At 38.6% G+C, this 26,526-nt stretch overlaps 2 protein-coding genes across 12 annotated transcripts in view; one reads left to right on the forward strand and one right to left on the reverse strand.

Annotated features, from left to right (window-relative positions):
- LOC136434171 (unconventional myosin-VI-like) overlaps window positions 1–10,497 on the reverse strand; it is a 33,393-nt gene extending 22,896 nt beyond the window's left edge. For all 6 annotated transcript variants that reach the window (XM_066426972.1, XM_066426970.1, XM_066426962.1 and 3 more), the window contains exons 1-7: window positions 10,361–10,497; window positions 5,717–5,857; window positions 3,709–3,852; window positions 3,072–3,201; window positions 2,673–2,778; window positions 2,212–2,267; window positions 1,042–1,139 (exon numbers count right to left, since the gene is read on the reverse strand). In XM_066426972.1, coding sequence (XP_066283069.1) covers window positions 1,042–1,139; window positions 2,212–2,267; window positions 2,673–2,778; window positions 3,072–3,201; window positions 3,709–3,852; window positions 5,717–5,851 — 669 coding nt within the window. In that variant the 5' untranslated portion in view covers window positions 5,852–5,857; window positions 10,361–10,497. The remainder of the gene's footprint in view (window positions 1–1,041; window positions 1,140–2,211; window positions 2,268–2,672; window positions 2,779–3,071; window positions 3,202–3,708; window positions 3,853–5,716; window positions 5,858–10,360) is intronic.
- A 628-nt stretch (window positions 10,498–11,125) lies between these two features.
- Window positions 11,126–26,526, forward strand: part of LOC136434130 (mitogen-activated protein kinase kinase kinase 15-like) — a 34,046-nt gene continuing 18,645 nt past the window's right edge. For 4 of the 6 annotated variants that reach the window (XM_066426897.1, XM_066426903.1, XM_066426923.1 and 1 more), the window contains exons 1-14: window positions 11,128–11,400; window positions 12,924–13,165; window positions 16,068–16,235; window positions 18,079–18,141; window positions 20,842–21,041; window positions 21,461–21,536; window positions 21,864–21,956; window positions 22,431–22,537; window positions 22,848–22,896; window positions 24,143–24,264; window positions 24,570–24,682; window positions 25,097–25,256; window positions 25,471–25,549; window positions 25,946–26,089. In XM_066426897.1, coding sequence (XP_066282994.1) covers window positions 11,274–11,400; window positions 12,924–13,165; window positions 16,068–16,235; window positions 18,079–18,141; window positions 20,842–21,041; window positions 21,461–21,536; window positions 21,864–21,956; window positions 22,431–22,537; window positions 22,848–22,896; window positions 24,143–24,264; window positions 24,570–24,682; window positions 25,097–25,256; window positions 25,471–25,549; window positions 25,946–26,089 — 1,743 coding nt within the window. In that variant the 5' untranslated portion in view covers window positions 11,128–11,273. Of the gene's footprint in view, window positions 11,401–12,923; window positions 13,166–16,067; window positions 16,236–18,078; window positions 18,142–20,841; window positions 21,042–21,460; window positions 21,537–21,863; window positions 21,957–22,430; window positions 22,538–22,847; window positions 22,897–24,142; window positions 24,265–24,569; window positions 24,683–25,096; window positions 25,257–25,470; window positions 25,550–25,945; window positions 26,090–26,526 lie in introns of all 6 variants that reach the window. The other 2 variants (XM_066426931.1, XM_066426911.1) reach the window with 2 other exon arrangements.

Consider the following 26,526-nt stretch of genomic DNA (forward strand, 5'->3'; position numbering starts at 1 on the left):
TCCAACCCCTGCCAGGCTATGTGAGAAGCACTACATCTACAGTATCTCATGGCCACATCTAGTGCAGGCAGTTCTCTGAGCTCTTTCGAGGGTATGCTCTACTACCCATTCTATGCTATTTTCATGACAGATCCTATATTCTGCCATCTCAATTCTGTAGCTCTTTAAAAACTGTTCTGTCCTCATTGTACATAGCTCTGCCAAGAGAACTAGCCTGCACCAGACATAGCCCTGGGAAGTGAGACGTGCTCCCTGTTTTCCAGGCGTGCACCACACTAGGTCTGCACTGGGCAGCCTCTGGGGTCTCTTACGTTAGTTCGCTGAAAAAGTAAAACAAAACAGAAATGTCAAAAGTAAAAACAAGCAAGAATCAATGGCCTGCAATGATTATAGTATGTCTGCTTACAAAAAATATATTGATGACAGTTAAGACAGTGATTGTCTTAACAAAACAAAACAAATACATGTTTCTATGATCTCAAAATAAAGCAGTTGTTCTTGTAGATAAACAAAAAGATGTGCTTTAGGATTTTTGAGAAAAGGAAAATCATGGAATACAATTCACAACCTTGCAGGCTCTAAAACTATAATGGACTTTTGTGTAAAACAAACTGAAGTATAAAACATTGTGCATTTGTTGGATTGACAAGGGAGATGCTAATTCCACTGACTCAGTCATTAAAAATAAAGCTAAAAAAGCATATTTATTTTTCAAAGAGTTTCTATGCATTGAGTACAGTCTGCAAATGTTGAAAATTTGTAGGGCATATCTGCCACTATAACCTACATTATGATAAGGGTTATCACAATAACCATTTGCCCTGTTTAACTAGACACAGTCTCATGTCAGTCCCATTATAATTGTCTGCACCTAGAACTACATAACATGTATATGAAGGGATGACATGTATTGTGGTATTTCGTTGCTATTCACGAAATGTACTATTTGATAGACAGTATTCGTTGATGCAAAATGTATCTCATACAGTGTAGCATGTGTATATGTAGCAATTAAAGTCATTGCAACAGTATCCTCCTAACCTTGTGGTCGAAATGGATCTCCACGAACTTGCCGAAACGTGAGCTGTTGTTGTTACGGACAGTCTTGGCGTTACCAAAGGCCTCCAGGAGGGGGTTTGCTGTGGATAGGGGGAGGCAATGTTGTAGACAGTCAAACATTTATTGCCCACATAGTACATCTCAAATATTACAGTTAAGCCTGACAATGGGAACAGAAAGGAAATGCAAATATTGTTCTCCATCTAGATTGGCTGACACAAGAAGCAACAAGTCTTGGTTTTGGTTACGGTACAGCATTTCAAAAGAGGGGGAAATACAATCACGGAACACTAATCTTGTATGTGATGTCTGCCTACACAAGAGATCTGAAACGTGGGTTCACTTTGAATTCATGCAGATCAAATACAGCAAAATATGTAGACCAATCAATCCACATGCATATGGTTCATGCATTTCATGGAAGTTACTAAGAACTGGTGGGCTGGGCTGCTGCATGCTTCTGTAGCAGCCTTTGCAAGGCTGCGAGTGAGAAAGTCTGAGGTCTGAGATACTTACGAGGAGGTGCCAGAGTGTGTGGGGGCTGTGGGGGGTGAGGAGGAGGGACAGTACTCAGCTACAGCAGGAGAGGTGGGCAGAGGTTCAGTGCAGAGTGTCAAGGATCTACCAGGAGGTGAAACAGCAGTCAGTGTGAACTGAGAACAGCTCAACAGACCGAGATAAAATACATGGCTTTTCTATAGCCTGAGACAATAGACAGTTTCTAGTCAGTTCTGGGACTCCAGACAAAGATTTTTTAAGACCCAAGGAATGATAGTTATTAGGTCCTGGTGCTAATAAAACTCCCAATGCATGCAAATAAAAAGAGCATTGCAGAATACATGTTGTCTATAAACTCATATGTTACTATTGTGGCATTTCAGTGTACAATATTTCAGACCCAACATGCATGAGAGAAGTCAATGGGTCTTATTTATATACATAAAAAAAACATATGATATGAGTGCATGCACACCACTTACAAAAGGACAACAAAGACAGCTTGAAAGATATACATAGTCAACATGATGAGAGATACATAGACGTTTTCTGACGTAATTCAGTATCTGATTTGTCCTGAATCTGCTAAACACATTAGGATGTCTAACTGATCCTACATATTGCTGTGCTTGAAGACACAAGGGATGGTCTTACCTTCTACAATTCGCTGATCAATGATCATGCCAGATCCATGGGACTCAGTTAGATATCTGCAATCAACATACAATACTTGAGTCAGCAAATACAATACCAGGTAGTCTTGTGTACATTTGCAGACTAGAGTGAAAGATCTTTTATCTCTGATCCATTTTGTTCCAAATACCAAAGGATAGTACTTTGCTGTTCATACATTTGGTTGTGTACAGTACAGAGAGTATAAATTGAACTACCAAATGGCTGTACCTAGTTGCCAATCACTCAATGACTACCACATTAATTTTGTAAGTGCGCATCACAGAGATTTTCTTACATTTTAGGAATTTTGCTGTTCATACATTTGGTTGTGTAAAGTACAGAGAGTATAAATTCAACTACCAAATTGCTATATCTGGTTGCCTATCACTGCATGACTACTACATGCATCTTAGACTTTGTGCATGAGAGGTCATACATACCTGAGGATGTACTTGGTTGTCTCTGTTTTCCCGGCTCCAGACTCCCCACTCACAACGATGGACTGACTCTCCTTGTTCACCTTCATGTCTCGGTACGTCTTGTCAGCTGCAGAACAGAAGGGAGGGGGTGTTGTAAGACAGCATTTCCACAAGACTTAAAGGCACAATAGAAGATACACTACAAGGGTAACCTAGATCCTTTTTTCATCTCAAAATATTGCATTCTAAGACATTCAGCACATGTGGAAGTAATGGAAGGAGGCACTGAATAGTCTATTTTTGTGTGACCGTCATTTCTTACACTTAAACACAATCAATGACATGCTGAGTGTTCTTTCATGTTCATGATACTTTATGATACAAATTGGTGAAGGAGTTACTAGAAGTTATCTTACTGACCAATAGCAAACACGTGTGGAGGCATGGTTCCTAGAGACTTCCCCTGGTAGCCTTTGATGGTGTCCGAGGCGTACAGCTTGGGGATGTCATGGTAAGGGTTGACTGCAATCAGGATGTTGGCCACGTATGTCTAGGAAAGACAGAAGACATATTAGTACCTGACATTTATGGATTAGGTAGACAGGCAAGTGTTGATGCTTGATACACAATCATTTCAAATCACCAACATTCAATGGCAACTGTTACAGAGTTAAAAAAAAAAAACCTGTTAGTGTTACATCAACAGTACCTGCCATTTATGGATTAGGCAGATAGGCAAGTGTTGATGCTTGATTCACAATCATTCTAAATCACCAACAATCAATGGCAACTGTTCCCAGATTTAAATAACAAACATCTGTTACATCTTCATTGAATGTTAATCCAAAGAACTTATCTTCATAATATCATTTTTGATAAAGTTACATGGAGTGTTTTTCATTTGACACTCAGACAATAATTATGACCAAGTAGAGTATTACCACTAGACATTAAAGTTGTTTGCTTCAAATTTGCTAAAAATGAAAATGGTCGCAGGGATAATAAACCAAATGTATGAGTTGAGTAAGTAGAGTAGACTATAGAATGAAAGACTCACATATATCTGCTCCCTCTTGTAGCGCAGTCGGATGTTGTGCAGGAGTGTGGCCTCATTCAGGAACATGAGGGAACAGTTGTCATCCACATCCTTGTCAGTATCCTCCTCTGCAGGGTACACATCACTGAAGGGCGCTGTAATTGGCTAAGAGAGAAGGGTACAACCAACATAATTAGTACATCAGCCAATCAGGCAACAGTTCCAGGCTCAAATTTGCACCAGCAAGATTCGTTCCCTTTTCCCAAGCTAAAGGATTACAGGATTTCTTCCTTGTCTGCATACGACATAATATCAAAGTGGCAGCAGCTCTTGTGGAACATTGGCAATTTAGTTTGACCTTGGAAAGACCTTGAGCCAAACGACACTGATCTTGATTTCGCAAAACTGTCTTATTAAGTAGCATGAGCATCTTGTATTCACGGCAGAAATCGTATTTACCGAATGAAAGCTTTTCATATCTTACAAGACATAACATGATTCAATTTTCAAAATCCTTTTATCAGCACATATTGATATTCTTTTATATCCAGGATCCTTTCAGAAATTATTTCTATGGTATCTGATTTTTCTTTTCACTTTGTTTTCTCCATTCACAGCTGTTTGCAGGTCATGGTTTTTGAGATTGGTCAATAACGTTAAAATATGAGGTTGTTTTTTATTGGCAGACATCAATTTCTATTTTTTGTTTCTTTTTCTCTTTGATATTTTCAGCTCATGCTTTCTGCAGATCTGTGATTGGTTCACAACAATAAAATATATGGTTGAATTTAGGCAACTTTGTGATTGTAGTTGTTAGCTGCATGCACAATTTGATCCAGATATTGCAAAACAGAAACTCTAGTCTACATACCCCTGTGTCAACAACCTGAAACAAAGCAATGTGAACGTGTAGTTATTCAAGAAAATACTGCATGAAAGAATATTCTGTCATCTCCATAATATATAACACAACAATAAAAAAGGGTTACTTCATTCTTTACTGTAGACTAATTTGGTGAATCACTGAAAAAATCAATATTTTGGCGGTTTATGTCCGTGTTCCATAAATTTTGTAAATCAGAAATTTCATAGTTCTCATTGATACCATTGTATTCTAGATTGCATGTTCCAGTTGTCAAATTTGAAATTTGGCCTGTTTTTCAGTTATGACAAATACCAACGGTATGATGATTCTCATAGTCTAGTGGATTGAAGTAAATTACATATCAGAACTCTGTCAACATTCAGAAGTTGTCACTTGACTTTATTGTGTGATTGTGTTGTGATTTTTGATTGAAGAAAAGAGATAAAACATATTGACTTTACATACCCCCTCCAGACCCTGGCAGATGCAAAGGAAAGAAAGAAAATGAATGAATGATATTACTGAGACTTAAACAGAATATGTTAGCAAAGAAAGGAGAAAAAAAAAAGAATGATACTTAAAATGACTTAGGACCAGAGATGCCATGATGCTATGAAAATACAATGTTGAAAGTCTAGATAAACTTTATAGACAGTTGAAAATATAGGGCTGTGAAAAAAAAAGGAAAATCTTAACTAACCCTAAGACATAGCTTGACTGTATGGATAACAACTGTGCACATATAATGTTGCCCTAAATCTTAAGCCCCTCCCAAAACATTGCAAAATAAAGTATTAGGCAACTGTAACAGGTTGTTTCTAAGTCCAGTTTGATTGTAACAGCTGTATGTAGGTGTAGGTACCCGTCCATTCTTCTTCCATTTCTCTTTCATATCAACTATGCTGTTTTTACTTTTAGTACACATAACAAGTATAGATAGATATCTAAGGTTGCTTTCAGGAAAATGAAATACTGCTACTGGTAGGGAGGAAAAATTATTATCAGAAAAAAATACAGGTGAGTGAGGGGACCTTTTTTTCAACAAATGCCAACCGAGGTTCAGAAATTGAAAGGAAGATGGGTGCAGCACACGATGCAACTGTTGTTTTTCCTGTGTAAGTTGTAACAGCCCTTAGAATATGAGTGTCTAACCCCAGTCCTTACCTTAGCATTCCTCTCCTTGGTGAAGGGTTCTATGGTGAGCGTGTCGGAGCCCATGTCCACGATGGTGCCCAGGACAAACCCCTCGTGTGAGTGCGGGGCCCACACCTTGTTCCCGCCATCCAGAGACTTCGCCATGGCAAACTATTGGGGAGAACAGAAAAACTCACTCAACGCAATATTGAGAAGCAGCAATGACGTTCCGTATACTAACCTGCAATGTTAATTTACCCTTTACAAAAGGAAAGGTTTCAAATGTCATATGCATTGCACCAGCATGTAATACGATAAGGAGTATAAATAATCAATATTCTTAACAGGTTAATGCCAACACTGATCACAAGTTCTCAATGGAGGAAAAATATGAAGGATACAATCGACAATATGGCATTTTAATCCCAGTCACACAGCCGGTGAGCTTCAGCCGTATTTGTTGATCGCCTGAAGGTCATCTAATCTCAAAATCACCCAAAAGCAAAGCACATTTTTGGCCAGATAATCTACCCTATCATGATCACATTGACTTGCGGACATTGACCGATGCCCCAAAGAATCGTGCAATATCAGAGAGAATACCAGACATACAAAATGTAGGACAGCCAAAAATGTAATTCAGAGCTCGTTTTTCCTCCTGTGTGACAGAGGCCTTATCAACAGCACAATTAAAAACAATGTAAATCTGGAAGTGTTGAAGAAAGATGTCGTAAAAAGCTACCTTCTTCACTCTAACAAGTAAAGTCTGGAAGAACAACCCAAGAGAAACCAAGACCAGGGTGTGTCCGTGGTGCCAGGTCTGACAACTCCTCTGGCGAATGTGAGCACTGTACAGATGTTACACACTTATGTATGCATGGTTTTCCCAGACGGAAGATTTGATTTTGGTTTGAATATTCAAAGTGCTGACAACATGAAATATGACACGTAAGACTGAAGTGCAGTGGCAAAAACAAGAACAAATATCTCAGAAGGACCCAGCAGAAAGAAATATTAGCAAGAAGTTTCTCCAATAGTAATAGATTTCTTGCCTAGCTCATCTATCTTTACGCTAAACCTAAGGCTAGCAATTATTGTAACACATTCAAATATTTCATGTTGTTATTGTCAGGTAGCAGTCTTGAAATGAAATCCTTTGGTCTTTGGTTCTTCTGATATTTTCTTGAAGAGAATGCCTTGAAGTTCACTTATGTCACATCATCAAAGCTTGGTAAACAAAATTACTTGATGGTCGACAATCGCATGGTGTCCTGATTACAAATTGCTATTTCAGTGGAACTTTTACACAAATCCATACCATAAGTGATATAGAATCAAATTTGTTACTTTTTTGTTCATTTCATGGTACAAAACCTTCCTGGCCTGGCATATCTTCTGGTGGATACATTCCTCAGTTCAGCCTTCCTTTGAACCACAAGATTTCTCCCTCAGACTATAACTAACAGAACTAATCAGTTTGTCAAGGTCCAAAGACTGGGAGACCCCAGATGAAGTCACCTGTTACAATATTACAGTTTGCAACCCAAAAGAAACTTGTAGTTCAATTTGTGCATTTCTAAATTACAGTACTTTCACTTGCTGAAGTATCTTAACTTGATAATCATGGATGTTTTTAGTGCAAGATTACAAAATCTATAGTTTCCAAATTAAACCCATATTCCAGCCCATGTCAAATCTACACAATAGATTCATAAGGAACTTTGACCTGGACAATGACACCTGTTAGTAGACATGAACTTCGACCTAAGGACTGACCACCTGTTAGCACAGTTGAATACTATCCTGGATATAAAAAATAATCAGAGTTTAACTTTAAGTAGTCCCATAGTCCCTTTGAAGCCAAAGGGGCAGTTGGCTGTTTTCCACTGTGTCTTGGGCACAGTATTGGAAAGCAGAGTCCAACCCTCTCTTTCCACATATACATCTGAACCCCGGGATACACCTGAAAGCCCATTTTCTTGGTTTCAATTTCAGCAGCACCTCAGATTTATACTTTATCATTTATTTCATAATTGAAAAAGCATTTTGTATGCAACGACATTTAGATGAGTAATTAAGGTGACCTTTTGTATAATGTCATCTGTCATAAAAAAGACAGGTCAAGTTTCTTTTGTTCTTTCAGTGCAAGTATAGCAGGCAGCCATGTTGTATATGCATGGTCCCCACATGTACGTCAGCAGACAATCAGTGGCACATGTTTCTGGGAATTTGTTTTATTGGGAGCAGAAGACGGGGGCAACATACACATATATATGGACACCTGTTGTAGACACCAATTAAAAAGTAGTTAAAAGTCTCAGATGGTTGCTAGTAAACATGATACAGACAGAATTTTATTCAATACCAATAGGGAGAATTACTGTTTGTTAACTTTCATCATTGGTTTCTTTTTAAATGTACATGGGTAAAAAATAAATGGTCTTTGCAAGTGCCGTTTTCGGGCATAATGATAATGTGTGCATGTTTCTCCCTTAATTTTCACATAAGCAACTTGGCTATATATACATATCATCTTACTGATATGAAATAATGAATGAAATTTGCCTGCTATCATTTCCACTGCGATGTCAGAACCTACAATTATATTCCCTTTTGCCAAGCCTATCTACCTCTATGGGCTTGGCAAAGTGGACTATGATTAAAGGTTCTGACGTCCACATTACAGAATTCAAACATAATAGCATGACATACAGTGAACATACATTTATATATGGTGTATGAAGTCATTTCAAACAAGTGGTACCCACTATTCCACAATCAATTAAAGCGAGTGACTTGCCAATGATAATTTTTTTTCCATCAAAGACCAAACAATAATTCCTTGTTCTGTAATACTTGGTCACTGATGCATTGATTTCATAAATGTAATTCTAAATTAACATTTGGCTGCTATCATTGATTAAATGTTTTGGTCATTAACATTTGGCCGTTACCACACCCCATCTGAAATCCTTTTCCCACGACCACACCCAAAGCCGGGGTCAAAAGTCACAGTAAAGCTCCCAGTCTAATGATATTGTTATTTACACGCCCTGTATGCAGGTTCCGCCTGGGTTTTATAAGTAATCCTACAGCAAATAACTTTTCCCATTGTATAACATTCAACATTCTTGCACACAAGATTCTGGCACTGCATGTAAAAACTCAGAGCTCCAGAGATGATGAAACAACACCCTCCCATGATGGTCATGTTTTATGGAAGAGCTCTGCTTTATAATGAAGGGTTACAATTCAAACACTCTCAAGGATCTGGTGACATCTTATTTATTACATACGAGATGTATAATACTGAAGATTGGGATGGGAGATCTTATCTACCCCTGAAGCAGTAGGTGTGTACACATGTTATGGTACACCAGAAAGGTATGTCTTAATTACTCAAGAAAGTACTTTTTTCTTTGTAGACAAATCTGGCTACTACATCATTCAGGTACATCTGGTTCAGCAGGTAACGTTACATTTGTATTCTGTTTGATATACAAGACTGTCAGGTTTCCTTTCTTTCCCAGAAGAGAAGACGTCCTGTTTTGACAGACAAGGCTGACACCTGAGATGGGTTCATCGGGGTCAGTGAATCTATGTTGTCACCTGTGATGACTGGTTGGACCAAGGACTTCTTCTTCAAACACAATAAAAATCACTGTTTGTACAGGCCAGCTTGTACAACTATCTTTTTGCAACTAGTTACTCTCATGTTATCCCCCTAAAATTCGCTATTTAAAATAAATCTCTTGCTCACAAATGATCTCGAATTATGTTGTGCAATTATACATCAGGTCCAGACATTAGTATAATTTGTCTTAGTTGTCTTGCCTTGCATAATCTTGTTCTGTCTCGTCAGTAATAGGTACAGGGTTCCCTCCAGGCTAGATCGCACAGGTAACAAAACATTTCACCTGTGCACAAGGTGTGAGTGAGCTCTACAGACAATGCAGGTGTGACAATCTGATATCACAGTGTAACATTTCATCTTCATCTGTATCTCCATAACAAAGGAAACACTGAATGCATGCATAGACTCGCTCAGTGAGATCACTCTCTTGTCTATTGTTAATATCTAAATTAATTCCTCTGCTCTCTGGACCCACGTCATTTGTGTGCACAATACACAATACTTTGACCCAGTCACACCAAAGTGAGATCCGCCCCCCTCCCCCCTTTTAAATGACCATTTCTGTACACATTTTAGAAGATCCTGTCCATGTTGCCAGGCTCTAACCTTTGTGTAACGTTTATTCTAGGTGAATAGACGCTCTGAACTGCCGGATTGCCCGAGTTCCGGCACCACAGCCCTTCAGACCCAGTGTCGGTCACGAGAGCCCATTCATTTTTCAGCCTAGGAATTTCTCCCGGACCCTGGTATCCAGGCTTCTTCACAAATAACTGTGCCTTTCCGATTTATATGAGATCGTCATTGGCAGATTATACCGTTAGCCTCTCCGCTGCAGAAATCTGGCTAACTCGTAAGAAAGAGAATTTTTACAGGCATGACCCAGTAAAATTATTTAGTCAACCTCACAACCACCTGCTGCCGGCTGCACCCCTGGGTAACCAGGAAGTACGCGCGCCCCGCCCGCTCAGGGACCGCTGACCGCACAAGTACGGACACCTACGTCTCAGACACAATCTTAACGTATGGCTGGGTATACCTACCTGCCGCCTGCTGCAGAAATGCTGCCCTAGTGATCGGAAAACTGCTCAGTGTCGACACAACTCTGCCTGAATCTGCAATCTTCCCTGCAGTCGACGTCGGTCGAGCCGGTACCGGGACCGCAGCACCTTGTATGTATCCCTCCGCTGGGATACAGGTGAGATAAAAAGAAGTGCCACCTAGGTTTGTTTCATTGGCTAAGATGTTGTTTAAGCGCGACAGAAATCTACTTTGTTATCTAGAAGTGCATGAATAATTTTTTAAATTGTGAACGATAATTTTTTTCGTTGAATTTCAACATTTTAAGCTGATTTGCAACGTTGTATCAAAAAAGCCTACCTTGTATCATTGAACGGTGCAAAAACGGCCTCTAGCGATTCATTTTAAAACTGCATAGCTATCGAGCCTGCCACCTTCATTACTATATATGGATAACGGTGGGCGGGACAGACTGACGTGTGCAATCAATCGAAAGCGACGTCTAGCACGCCAGCTCATAAGTGCAGTTTGATCTCTGGATAACAGTTTGATGCCGTTGAACAACTTTGATGCGAAATAAGGATAAAGACATTGTTCTTTAGAGGGCCTTTGTAGAGAAACATCTGCACAAAAGTGTGCCAAAGTGCGCTATTCGCCCAGAATAAATGGCGCATCCAAATGTGAGTTTCTGCACTAATGAGCATTGTTGCTAGTCGGCGCTTTTGATCCATGGACCTCCTACCGTTGAAATGGAGAAAATGTGACCTTTGGCGACCTGTTTGGCAAGATTGTTCTGGGAACGAGATCGCAAAGCCGAGAACGACCCAGTCTGGTCGGGGCAAGATCTGATTGCAACGCGTCCAGAAGAAATACTTTTGGCCACTGAAACGTTTTATTTTTGTCCGCTGCCGTGTTTTGACGGGACTGCAGCTCACCATGGCCGAGCTGGACTCGCCTGGTAGCAAGAGGGAGGTCCCAGGAAACACCGAACCGCAGCAGCAGCAACAACAACATGACCGTGAAAAACCGCCGAGACTCCGGCATCGCAGCAGCTCGCAGAGAGGTGTGTTTATATTTTGTTTGTTTGTTTACATGGCATAATTTTCGACGCCATAACTTGTCCCCATGTCATCACATTCCCCCACAAGTCACCCACGGGTAAGGAATAGTTCCTATATAGCCAGGAGGTGCCGTTTTTAGGCACACCCTTCCATAAATGTAAAGTTGCCCGTTATGTTTATTACCTTAGTTCAGACAGCAGACGACAGAATAATTTCTCCACCGAGCTGCGGTTTCTAAGATCAAACACGGAACTGACTCGTTTGATCTAGAGTCTTCTGTGCCAGAGTCTTCGGACTAGACTCTAAATTTGTATAAAGCCTACAATTTGTAAAGCTACAGGTGCAGACCGGACGTCAAGTGATTTAGTGAACAGGTTTGATTTGTTGTGTTTGCTTAGTGAACTTATTTCCTTTGTAAAGGATATTATTGCGCAGTTTGTAACGTTACTTCAGGGCGCTGAGTCATCTCCTGGATGTGTTTTGCAAGATTAAATTATGTTTCTGTATAGCCAATTTATGACAGCTATGAAGATTTTTATGACAGCTAACGTTACGTTTTAATATATTATGACAAAATGTTATAATTTGAGTAAAAAATGGATTTATCATTTTGCTGAAATCTTTGATGGAGACTTGAAGTTGATGATAAACAAATGTGAAAAATACAACTGATATTACTTTGAATTCGCTAAATTAAAAAAAAGTCATTGTGAGAAGTCCATTTTGCTGCATTGGGGAAAGGAAATCTTTTTGGAATATTAATGTTAGAATGTTTTTAACCTGGCACGAAGGTTTGGTTTTCAGTGTTTCTGGTATTGCATAACTTCTCTCTTAAGGCCACACCATCTTAATTTTATGGATGACATCCACGCGCGCATTGATTTTCGTCCGTTCTCAAAAAAAAAAAAGTCACCTCCGAAGAGGCTCCGAAATTTTGTTCATGATATGACAATACTATCATTGTACATGTCTGTATTAAACTGAACGATATTATCTCTGGCTGGGTTGCCTACAGAGTTTGATGTTTTGCTCTGACTGAAGGCGTGATGTTGTGTACACAGCCGAACACATTTTTTTTTTCTTTGAACGGCCAAATGTTACATATGGGTCTTTAAACCAGGCATCATCCATGTTAAAAGCGCTTTGATATGAGCTAATTCTAACAAATAAAGACTTGGTTGTTTGTTACAATGTGTTCTGTGGTTTAATTTGCAATACCAGCTATGTAGTCCTCCGGTTTATCATCTTTTTTTTTTTTTTGCTAGATTTTTTTTTTTCGCCCTCTCGCATTAGTTTTGGGGACTCCAGAGGATGTCATCCATAAAATTAAGATGGTATGGCCTAATAGATAACATTAGATATGACATTAGCACTTCTGTATTCACATTGTTTCCCTTATCAGCTCAACTCTCTACAGGTGTACCAGTATCTATTAATGAGCAAATTCATATTTGTCAACAGAAACATTTCAGATAGTGAAGATATGATATAAACAGTGTTAAATGTTCAATGTTTCCCTTTAAAGGTCTTGCTGTTGGGGACAGTATGGGAAGGAGCCTACGCGTGGTGTGTGTTACGGGCAACGGCAACACTCCCGCGGTGTGTGCGCAGGCCGTGAAGGAACTGGAGCGTGCGTGTGCATTGCAGGAGACTGCCAGCACCATCCACAGTTTAACTGGAGACGGTAGCGGCCTGGCATCTCCAACGACCGGAGGAATCCATGTGGAGAAAATCTCATTTGAAAGGCTGGACTTTGGGGAAACTAAGGTAAGAACTGTTGGTGTGTTTGTTTAACATTCTGGTACCCTGAAATTTTTATAAGGAGACAGGAATTTTGAGATACATATGGAGAGAGAGAGAGAGAGAGAGAGAGAGAGAGAGAGAGAGAGAGAGAGAGAGAGAGAGAGAGAGAGAGAGAGAGAGAGAGATCTAGAGATGTACTGTAAATCGCTTTAAGTTCACTGGGATTTAATGTCGCGGGAGAAAATGGAGTGTCCACAATGCTTTTAAATTTTGCAGTTGAAACAATACTATACTAGCGCTACATTCACATGATGGAAACACTGTTACAGGTGCCTATTACAGGTGCCTAATACTGAACAAAACTTTGGCAGTGTTTTTACATTTATGATGAAGAGGTCACAGCAAACATTACCATGAAAACATTACCACGATCGAAAATTTCATGATTTGCCGTCCTGGCCCAAAAGTCAATGTCATGCAATCCAGGCAATAGCTAGACTTCTGTTAACATTGCTAGATATTCTTGTTACTTGCAGATCAATCAGCTAAACATCTGCATATGTGGTCATGTGAAAAGCAAAAAGATTAGGCTGTTTACAGTGTAGCCATTTGATCACACCTGCTCAATTATGTCTTATCAAGGTCAGCTAATTTCAGACAGAATTGGTGTACCTATCCATGTTGACAGTAAACACAGTTACACTGCAGTCACCACATGTTTTTGCTTTGACCCAAGCAGTGGACTTAATGTGGACTTTGGACTCATATACAAATAGTTGTTAGAATATACAAAAGTTGAGAAAAACAAGCATAATGAAGTTTCCTTGTCTTGCTGTTTGTAAGAAAAGATTTTCTGTATCTGTGTCTATATAACAAGTATAACCACATTCTGTCTAACACTGGCTGGTTATATTTTATAGAACATTACCTGTCACACATCTACATGTAACTGTATATCATTATTAAAGCATTATTTTGTATAGGTGTTCAGTGACTTCAGTGTTATTAGTCATTTCAATTTATGATTCATCGAGTTAAATGACTGAGTCTGTACATATACAATGAAGATATAGTTATACAATCATTTGCATGATGTAACAATTATTTGATTGTTCTTTCCTGCTCTTTAACATTCTATTCAGTTTTCATGATTATTAGCCCTTATTTTTATTAGCCTTATATCAGCACCAATTCCCTCAGTCGTGAATAAGAGATTAATGCACTGCTGTTATGAGTCATGGTGATATCTGGTGGATTCAACATCAAGTACACTGGCCTTGAAGCTGGGGCAACAGAACCTCCCCCTGCGGTGGTGTTTGAAGGCATTATCTGTTGGGATTCCTTTTCCATTAAAGCTGATCGGAGGGACTACTGTTGAGACTTTGCAGACACTGTTGTTGACTCCCTCTGGCAGTGTGAGAGATAAGTCTTCATTGGAAGGCACTTCTCAACTGTAGTATTATTAAGAGTAAAATCTGCATATGTTTCATTGTCAAACTCATAACCAAAATGAAATGATTGAAATTGAAATTTGTTTTTGTGTCTTAAAGTCTGTTATTTTGAGTCAGACATGTCAATGTCGTAAAAATTCCAACACTTCTGGACGTGTATTCAATTGAAAACATGTAGATATTTTTTAATGTTACCTTTAACATTTTAAGATATATAGGACAGTTAGTGAACACATGTAACAAAATCTACTAAAAGATCTTTCAAGTACAGTCTTTTGTAGAAATGTCTTAGTTTGAATTGGCTGATAAACTAGACAATATTTTTGTCAGCCATTGTACTTCGTACATGATGTTTTCTTTATCGATATTCTATTGAGTTAGTATGTCTTAAAATGCAGTAGATCATGCAAATACATGAACTATGCAAGCCCAGATCTAGAGATATAGACCTTGTGAAGACTAATAAGTGTTGACAGAGGATGCTAGATCAGGCACGCCTGTGGAATGGAGGGTTTACCACAACCAATAGCTGGTTCTATTCTGATCAGATCTCAGCATACTAATTCCAGGTTAAAGTCTTAATGTTATTAATCACTGATGAGCAGCTATTAAGCTTTCTGATGAGAGATCTTTGTATCACTAGCCAACTGTAGAAAAATGATTTAAAAAAATTCTCATTATCTATTATGTTTTAGAATGTCAGAATTTGTGGCTGACATGCCTTACAACAAACAGTGGTTTTCATGTTGATTTATTCATAGTCAAGTTCAAGGACTAGGCCACAATTCAACCATACTCTGTGTGTCTGCTTAGAGAGTCCCTCAAATAGTTCAGATGCACAGAATAACATGTGAGATACCCACTAAGGCACACCCTAGTCGTAAGCCAAGAACTATCCAGTTCATAATGCTGGTCCCACAGAGTCTGGTATAGAGACAGATATGAGGCGGTTGGAAGTCCTTCAGTTCAGGCAAGGATACACTCACATCTCCATACTTGACGGTATGGTTTACTGAAGTTTGACTTTGACCTTAGAACCTACTTCACACCTTCTGTCAACATGTAGGGCATCCAAGGCTGCCTGCAACAGTGATAATAACAGAAGAAAGGGAAACTAAGTTACCAGTAATGACCTTTCTATTTCCTCCATAGAAGTTTCTACAAGTATGTAATCAGGGCCTGGGACACTAGTACTGGTACATGTAGTGTACAAGTAGAATGCACATGTACTTGGTATGCTTGATTTACATGTTAGTAAAATCACACTTTCTTGGTACGGAGTTAGTATGATTTAGTGTTTTTGTTTCTTACCCTGTTAACGTTGAGATCTGAGGAGAATGACCCTGAAAAATCTTACAGCTCCTTATATTTGTTGGTAAAAGAACAGACTGTCGCATTGTTATATTGTGTAAACTGGTGAACAAAAGTTTATTCATGGAAAAACTTGGGTTCCCCTCCTCTTCTCTGTTCCCCAGGAGCTGGACCTGTTCTACACCGCGGAGGTCGCCGTGGTGGACGTGACACCACAGAACCAGCAGGCCGCGCTGTTCTACCACCTGGGCGTACGGGAAAGCTTCGGCTGTAACGACAACATCGTCCTGTACTACGAGACGGGCGACCCGGAGGTCGCACAGTCGCTGAAGGTCTGTTTTGAACCAGGCTTTGTACAGTTGTGTCTGTATGCATGATGTAGGTGATGTGCTTTTAATTGATGCTCTGCAAAATGCTTTGAAAAATGCTTTTTAAAGCATAAGACGCAGCTGGGACAAGCATGTTTGTACATGTGTGGGTACATCTGAGATGTCCTTGGGTTTTGGCCGCCTGCCAATTGTAGACCTGGGATTATGCCAAGTGACAGGGCACAAAAACTTGCCTCAAGTTTTCAAGGCACATTGCAGTTCGTTTTGAATGGGCTCAATCTGGGATGCATTAATAGTTGAACTGATGTGTAATGTATATTCACCTGTCTGTGAGCAGTCTCTATGTTCCCCAACCCCTCAAAAACACTGTGGGGCAGGCCTGAGGACATCCCTGCTGCTTTAAACAGTGCAAGAAGGTGTGCACGGCTGCAGCGCATGAACAGCATGGCGCCTTAAGGCACAGTGCTCAAGGATAAATGCAATGATTGTCTTGTGGTGATACTAGTAGGCATGTCAAGGCACTGTCTCTTTTTAGCAGAACATAAGATTTGCAATTTTGTGTTCAATGTATGGAGTATTATTGTATTGACATTGTCAGCACTTTTGATCTGTATAACATTTCATGCTTGGTTACTTATCCCATTAGCCAATCACATGATACCACAGTCTTGCTAGCCAATCACAATCCATCCCTCTATCAGCTAAGCCAATCACAACCCATATTTATGCAGCCAATCACACACAACTTTATTTCTACACCCAATAACAAGTCACCAATTTATGCTTCTGTAGCTAACTGGATTGCATTCACTAATCTACCTTGTTGAAAAAAACACCAATAAACTATTCAAGATAGAGATATGACATGATGATCTTCTGTAATTTGTTGCAAATCATAGAATTTAACAATAAAAGAATTTTGTGCTTTCTTAGGACTAAATTGCTGTCACAGTAACTGTCAGAGTCATGTCTTATTTGAAAGAAGGCACACAAAAACTTCAAGTCATTCTTGTTCAGATAATTGTGAGCAGAAGAATTAGCCAATACTCTAACAGTATCAGGCACTTTGTGAATAAATAAATAAACAAATAATTGAAATGGTGTCTAGAATGTATTTGAAATGTTTTGCTTCTAAAATGATATGTAAATGATAAAAGGCATGTAACCAGAAAACAGGAAATAATATATTCATGTCAAAAGTATATTGTGACATTTGAAAGTCATGTGAAAATGCCTGGATGATTTCCATTTCATACAGGAGTTCTAGTGAATTACACAATCTCTTTTGGTTCGATGTCCTAGAACTTGTTCTCAGTTTTAGGCTTACTAAGATTTGCATAAACCCCGGAAAACGTGATATATCAAGGTGTGAAAACGGTTCAACTAAAGCCTCAGGGACTTTATGTAACAGATGTTCTAAAGCCTACAAAATGTTTTAAAAGGTGAGCATAAAGCCACTAAATGCTCAGTTTGTACAAAAGGATCAGCAAGAAAGGCATGATACTACAAATCCACACAAACGGTTAAACCCTAGATATACATTGTAAGACTCTCATGATATACGTCTAACAGTACATAATTTTGTGTAGCTCAGCTGATAAAAAGATGCTACATGTTGATAAAAATTCAACATCATACCTGATCAGCTTTTGTGTTGTTGCCATGGTTGAATAATTCTTATAACTAATAAATCACCAATTCTGTGTGCGCCATTGATAATATCGCTGCAAACTCAAATGGTTCCGTCTTGCACACGTTGATATTGTTGTAACCTGGCATTTCCCAAAAAGTGATGGTTTCCAATTATTCTTGTGAATACCGTTGTTCACCCCCATTCCTCACTTAGTGCATGCAAAGTTGGAATGTGTTCCGGAGACACAGTCTGAGAAGCCAGGACGAGTTGGATGTGGTAAGCTGCACTTTTGTGTACCTTCGCTCCCGTGTTTGGTGGAGGGCAAGTATTTTTACACTCATGCTCCCCCTTCCCCATTGGAAAGAGCCCTTTTAGACATAAGGCCGTGTCAGTACAAATGGGCAGGCATGCAAGTCATGCTTGTTTACTAATTTTTGTCTGACCCCAGGATTTAACAGGGTAGCCACTTGTGCGACACTGTGCCTTCATATATCATGTTTTAGAAATCTTCAGACTTTTAAACTTTATAGATATCAAATGTCTAAAAATATATGCTGCACAGTGTGTATGATTGGTCCTTTGTGTGGTACAGATTAAGAACAAGGATGTATGACCATCGGATGATCAAAAAGTATCTTTCTCTTGTTACAGTAGCAGTATTAAACTTAGTTATGTCCTTGTCCACGAAGGTTGTTGAAGATTGTCAGGATCTATCATAAAGTTAGATACATGTATGATGTAAGCTACTTAAAAGGCTAAAATCAAATTCAGCAAACACTTCAAGTTTGTGAATTGTAGTGCAATAATGATATTAGCTTAATTTCTGCTTCTGTGAAGATATCATAGCTGCCATGTATGTGATATGTGCAGTATTGTTGAATTAGGTTGTGGAACTGGTTGAAGGATACAAAATGCATGCAATGCCCTATCCACACTAACCCATTTTGGTGGTGGGTTAACTCATCAAGACATGCAGATAAGAACAGCTTTCAATTAGTTTTTCCCCATTTCAACAGGCTCACACATTCTGTGCACAAGAATATATGAATAAGTAGATCATTCTTTTCAACCAGAAGTGGGACAAGTTTTTCTTTCAGTTGATTGATGTCACCAAGAAAACAGAGCTGCCAAATGTGCCTTTAGTTTCAGCAGTGATTCAGAACATGTGACTCTGTATATTTGTATGTGGCCCTGAGTCACATGCATAGACTAGGTCAAACATTTTTATCACACAGGATTACAGTTAGACAAGGACATTTAAGGCATCCGTTGATTCTGATAAAAAGGCTGTTACAGTAGTTTTTAACATTGAGCAGACTTTCCCATTCAGTTTCCTAAGGCTCTTATTTCAGTCATTATGTAGTACCGTATGGTTAAAAAGTATCAACCTTGATAAACTTGTAAGATACTTAGTGCACATCATACCTATTGTATATATATGCAGTTTCTTGCCAACAATCATTTTCTATATTTCTTTGAGATAATACTAACTTAAGATACTGAGGCTAGAGCATTTCTTTGCAAGACACATTAGGGACCAGTCGTATACTTTGAAACAGAGAACTGTTGTTGCAGGATAATCTTACAAGGTGAATAGCCCCGTAGTTAAGAAGAATTTCTTTTCAGGAGTAAATGGGTCAGGGTCCTGTTCTCAGATGTAGGGTGGTGTCAACATTCCAGAGCACCTTTTGTGCATGCAGGGTCTGTACTGCTGACTGAGAATACTGTAAATGGTGTTTGCATGATGATTAAAGTAATCTAGTTCTTAAGGATTTCAGATTCTGCAACAACATTCCTCTACTGATGATGATATATATACATGGCAGCATCCAAGTAATAGAAACCGGCCAAAGTTTCTTAATGTAAAATACATATACAAAACAAATGTACTGTCATCTTTTTACTGAAATTTAATACAACATTATCATGACCATCCTTATGGTGCCTTAAGAAAATGTCTGGGTAGTAAAGTAATAAGCATAAGTAAAATAAACAACAACAAAAAAACACTAAAATGTTAAGAGGAATTAAAATTTGAATAAAATTTGTAAGAGACAAATTAGAACCATACAATGAATGATGTAGAAATTGAGAACTGACATGCCTTCCATATTTTTTTAGTACGAAACTTAATGTAGATCACAAATATATTTTTCTAATGCAAATGTGTGAAATCTGGATGGTTCCGAAACTGAGCACTTTTCAAAACACTTCTAGCCAAGAACTTGACAGAACTAAAACACATGACAGCTCAGAATGTAACACTACAATACACAGCGTTTTATTTCATTTTTGGTTGTTGTTGTTTGCATGAAGGAAAGAGATACACTTGAAATGATTAGTCTTGTTGATATTCTATCCATGGCTGTTCACAGGTGGATAGCTGTTTTTGGGTTAGTACTTTACCTTGATATGGAGAGCAATATTGAAAAAAAAAAAAATTACCATGGCTGTGCCTTAATGATAGGTTACATTCTACAGAGTATGTCCTGAGGAGTGTACCAAACATTTGTTCTCTGTACATTGTGGATAAGCTGTATCAAAGTGGGCTGCATGGAATGGTCATAGATGTGCAGAATGCCTATATGTTGTACTAAGTCTTGTATTTTCATTGTGAAGATGGTGATGACTTGGTACATACAAATGTATGTGTGCTTTTATGCTGTGCTTACATCTTAAGTATTTGGCTGTGATATGAATTATTCTGTTGCTTGATATTTTCATGTTTCTTTGAGGAGGTAATAAAGATTATTGGTACACAGTATAAAACTTAGTAGATAATTGAAAATGATAAATATAGCTCATGGAAGCTCATCTGTGTTGGTAGTTATCATATTACAATGTGTAATGCCAAACTTTCTTCCAACCTTAGGGTTGGAAGAAAGTTTAGCATTGTACTAGATAAATGATAAATATAGCTGTTGTTTTCATGTGAAGATTACTGATTGCGTTATTTGTTGCTACTGTCATATCCAGGCATCATGTTCCTACTACACCTTCATCCCATACATGACAAACGAGCGCAGTCGCTGCTATGTGGCGGAGCCCGTGGTTCTCCTTCGCGCTGGGGGAAACGTGGACACGTCGAACCAGGCGTCCGGGACAGGACAAGGGGTGTGTGTCTTCCTCAGCACAGTACTGAAGAGAGAGCTCAAGGAACTGGCCAGGAAGAAGAGGTTGGTTCATATAGGTATATTTCAGAATGGAAACCCTCAAAACCTTTGAATGATTGATTTCTTTGTTACTCAAGTCTACCTGGCAACGTTTTAGTAGCTTCCTCAGGGCGATATATAATGCTTCCGGCTGCAGGAGGTACATTGTGGATCAAGTCATTATTGCCTTAAAGTAAAGAAGGGTGCAAATTGACTGGTAAATTCCTTTTGGTTGTGTTACAAAGAACTTAATACAGTATAACATTATTTTTGTAATATCCATCATAGATTCTATTTACCAACTTGATTCAAAACTGTTGTTGAAAATATTTCCTTGGTATTCTTTTGCATAGTTCTGTAGCATATTACAGCTCTAAGGTGACCTTCAGTAATCATTGATCTGATTGAGATCATTACTTACTTGAACTTTCTTTTTTTTGAAGAACGCAAGCCAAGGACCTTCTCTTGAATCAGCTGAGGAAGGCACGGTCCAAGCACCAGGGTCAAGCCTTGGCAAAGGTGAGTAGATAACAAAGACCTTTTTGTTACTGACTACACCTACATGTAAATCAACAGCATAGCAGTCTCGCTTGGGTAAGTTGCAAGTAACTATGATTTGTATAATATGTGTAAGTGCATATACGCATTGGAAGAATGGTTTGCACCATATTAGATTAAAATGACCCAAGGAAACTACACGACATGTATGTGCAGGTTTTTCCCAATTCTTGATTGCATGTATCATGTTGCACAATATATATGGGTTGAAAGCTTGATGCTATAAACTATTAGTCTAGATTGAAGTATCCTGTTGATGCAACAAGTTTTTTAACCCTTGTTCTGCAGGAGCTGGCCACACTGCGAGGCCGTCTGGACGACCCCACACTCCTATCAGGTGACATCGTCCACAACTTCCTTCTGTCGTATAGAGAGTGTCAGGTAAGGCACCAGGGAATACTGTACTATTGTACTAAAATGTAACATTTGGAAGCAAATACATTTATTTACCTTCACATGGTGTTTTCACTACCTTTACATTTCTACCTAAAAGGGTTACATAGTCTTTAAACTCCCAGAAGATTTTTTGTTACTCAAAAGTACTAGTTTGCTTGTAACACTCTTCCAGTTTAATACTCTCCAGTTTGGAATTTTGCTTGTCCAATTTCCAAAATAATTCAAGTTTTTCTAGTAAAATGTGAAAAGTGAAACATATAATTGACAAGTATGATGTACAGTTATGAATGATATCATACATGATTACATGGCTTGTATAAAAGCTGAGCCTAAATACAAAATATTGATAATTATTCTTATCAAAGACTTCTAAGTATACTTTCCTGGTTTTATCTTTTAGACTAAAGTTAGTAATACTTTGCTTTTAAGATCTCTGAACGTCTTGTCTCTTGTATCTAGGACTACAATGCCATGGTGAAGTTGTATGAAGACTTACAGGCTATCCCCTACCTGAACATCACAGACTGTCCTTCCATACAACACCTGTATGCCTTTGCCTTGAACAGGTCAGTGTGTCTTGGTGCTTCTATAGACTAAGTACTGAGCTATCTCATCTGTATGTCCTAGCTGTTTGTCGTCATTCTTTCTTATAAATTGTAATTTATACTATCATGATCACTGTAATACTATATCATTATTTGCCACAAGACATCGTAAGTTTGAGCTGGGGCCAGTTGTCGTCTGCAAATGTCCCAAATATATTTAGGAACTGTACATTCACAATCAATGTAATTTGTATTACTAGTATTATTCCAACAATTCTCTGTGAGTTTTACTTTTCAAAAGCTCATTTTTGATTTGTGTATTTTTTTCCAGGCGAAACAGGCCAGGTGACAGGGAGAAGGCACTTGACATCATCACACAGGTAATACAATGTTTCTATTTCCCACAAAACCACTTTTTTTTTACAAGTGATATTATTCAACTTATGCTCAAAAATGTACATAGCATCTCATGCACCACAAATTAAAAATGTTTAAATCCATTCGGGTTTTTTTCATTCATGATTAATCAACTTTATTGGGTTTATAAACCTTCCAGCCATCATTAAACTTTTCTTCTTTGTAAAAACTAAAAACTTTTTTTTTTTTAATATTTATGATCATACCGTGTAACATGGAGTTTTCCTTCATTAGTTATAACCAGTAACTACATCTGTATGTCCATGCTCCATGCATCTACTTCCACTGATGTAGCTTTTTACCCAGTAGACCATCTCTTACCACTTGCTTACCATTTCTTACCTGACTTGCTTACCATTTCTTACCTGACTTGCTTACCATTTCTTACCACTTGCTTACCATTTCTTACCACTTGCTTACCATTTCTTACCACATATCCATACCTTTTTCTTTGCTTTTCCTTTCCTTCCCTCCACTTCCAGAGCTTACTTGCTCTGGTAAAACATAAAACAAACATCAGCTTTGGGACGAGGAAGGTGACAACTGAACAGTTGAAGGAGGTCAAACTCCATTCTTGCTTCTTCCTCCTCTTCTTTGAAGAATGTAGAAGTAGACAACTGTGAAAATATGAAAAGAGATTTTTACTTGCACAAGAATGCATGAATGCTATAATAATTATTGTTTGCTTTTTTTTTGTAGAACGTTTTTGTAGAATAAATAGTTGACTGGGTGTGCCACATCAGCAATGTGATGATGCATTTAGTGTTAGCCTACTGTAGATGGATAACTCATGGCTAACTCCCGATAAGGTGATGGTACATTGAAACTGTATACCTTTTCTGTCATAGTTCATTGTGTACAAATGTAGGTATTGTCTGTTTGTTGTGTAGGTAGTTACTTTCACCAAAATGATTCTTTTTAGCCGTATCACATCATCATTTTTTACTGTAAATCCAATTAATATTGCGGTTGGTAGTTTTAGCGGTTGGGGGGAAAGGGAGTAGTTCACGGCATTCAATTTCAACAGTGGGAACAAACATCACTGTCTCTAAATTCTAATGTTAGTAATCAAATATTTGCGATGATGAAATTTTAGCGATTGACTAGTGACAGTTAAAGTAGCTAAAATTAAGTTACCGTTAACGAATCAAGAATTACAGTATGTAATCCCTCCCTCTAACTTTGTGACTTGCACCTGTTTTCCTGTAGGCCATAGATAAGTCGGACGTGCCTGCCCCTGATTTGCTGTGCATGTGCGGACGTATCTACAAGGACTTGTTCCTAGAGTCAGAATGTACCAACCTGGAGGCCAGAGAAAACGCCATTCACTGGTATGTCAGGGTATTCCTGAAGTTGTTAGTTAGATTAGTTTACCCTTTTGCTGCTGGATAGAATTACACCCTGCTTTGTAATTTTCAGGTGTTATGTAAAAACCACAAGCCACAAAGACCTCTGTACTGTTTTGGGACCGTACTTGCTGCACAGTGGCACTAGATAGGTAAAACTATTTTCTCAAAAGCTGAGATCATGCACAATGCAAGTTAAGCAAAAACAAGATTATACCAGGTGCACTTCCCTAGTATGGAGTGATGTACATTGTAGTAGCTTAATCAAGATGCTGTTTGTATTTTTGTAGGTATCGGAAAGGTTTTGAGGTGCAGCCCAACACCTACGCTGGCATCAACCTGGCAACTCTTCTGGTGGTGTCTGGTCTGGACTTCCTCAAGTCTCCAGAGCTGCAACGAGTTGGTGAGTTGTCATTTCACACATAACTAAGTAGTGAATGAGCGAATCTGTGTTGTAGTTGCATCACTGTACCCATTGTGGCACATCATGGCCTGAAACACATAGTCATGTACATTTGCATTGGAAGATATGTAGATAACCATTGTCTGTGAGTGAGTATTGAGTAGCTGCTAGTGGATCCTCATGTTATCACAGTGCTATTTACTGCACAACGTACATGTACTAATATTTCAACATTGGCACCCTGCAAAAGCTTCAAGTAAAACTTAAGTTCTTTTCCTTTACATACTGTATTTGTAATGTCAGGACCAGACTGTATTCCAACAGATAGAAATGTGGGTCAATAAGACAATTGTTCAGCTTACCTGACCAGCAGTACAAATCTTAAACAAATTTTGGTGTCCCCTGATTCTACAGGTGTGATTCTGAACAACCTAGTTGGGAGGAAGGGCAGCCTCTCATCCCTGGAGGACTACTGGGACGTGGCTACGTTTTTCGAGATCAGTGCCCTGGCACAGGACTACAGCAAGGCTACCCAGGCAGCCGAGCAGATGTACAAACTCAAGCCACCGACATGGTCAGGGTCTTCAGGATTATCACTGGACACTTTATCCAGTCATGTCTTAAGTTGTTATGAAAATCATCTCCATCTACTGTTTTCTTAGACTTGGGATGAAGACAAGAAAAAGGCATTTCTTGCCATGGCAGAAACATTAAGCTTTAAAGCATGGAAAAACTGCGGAGACTACAAAACTTGCTAATATTTGATGGTCATTTCTTTATTTTTACAGGTACCTAAAATCCACACTTGCCAACATCAAACTACAAGACATGTTCAGGAAGGACAAGAAAATGTCCAGAGAAAGAACAGTAAGGAAGATACAGTTTCTTTGTATTGTTATCTGAAGACAAGAACATTTAAGGCAGTTAATCAGAATATCAGATGAGTGCTAAAACTGTATGTGGAGAAAATTGCAAGAGAAAGAAAGCACCTAAACTTCTAGTGACAGTAGGTTAACTAATTTAAATTTGCAGCAGTTTTATTTCAGGGTAGGAGGAGAAAGGGGGATTTGCAGTGTCTTAAATTTGCAGTTGAAACAATTTTGCACTGTAGTAGAACAATGGAAATGTATATTCATGTCATGAATCTGTGACGGAGAAGCCTCCCCAAAATCTGCAAAAATAAAACCACAGAAGTTTCAGAATTTAGAGTATCATACTATTGGATACATTCAATCTTATGCCCATGTTTCCCATCTTGTCCAGTTGTTTGAGTTTTGGGTAGAAGTGTTTGTGGAGGCAACGAAGGAAGAGGACTCCAATGATGTTCGCTTCCCAGTCTTACTGCTGGAGCCAACCAAGCTCTTCATGCCCTCGTATGTCACTGTCAACACAGACAGCTCGGAAAAGGTGGGAACAAACATCCTTATAATCATTTAGAGAATGGTGCTGAATGTGATGTCTGTTGAACACTATAGAGAATGGTTCTCTCTTAGGTGCTGAATGTGTTGTCTGTTGAACACTATATGAAATGGTTCTCTCCTTGGTACTGAATGTGTTGTCTGTTGAACACTGTAGAAATGGTTCTCTCCTTGGTGCTGAATGTGTAGTCTGTTGAACACTGTAGAAATGGTTCTCTCCTTGAAGCTGAAATCTCTTTATGCATGGATTTTGTAGCATCAAACAACATAATAGACATAAAGTAAAATGTGTCTTATTCTCTTAGATTGAAATTTGAAATTTATATTCCAATATATTTGCAGTGAGTTCTTTTTGCTTGTATTATTGACTGTTATATTGTGTGGGATTTTTAGAGCACTATTTTGAGTCCTACACTTACTCTTTTC

This window comes from Branchiostoma lanceolatum, chromosome 1 (assembly GCF_035083965.1).
Source record: "Branchiostoma lanceolatum isolate klBraLanc5 chromosome 1, klBraLanc5.hap2, whole genome shotgun sequence".
Taxonomy (NCBI): Eukaryota; Metazoa; Chordata; class Leptocardii; order Amphioxiformes; family Branchiostomatidae; genus Branchiostoma; species Branchiostoma lanceolatum.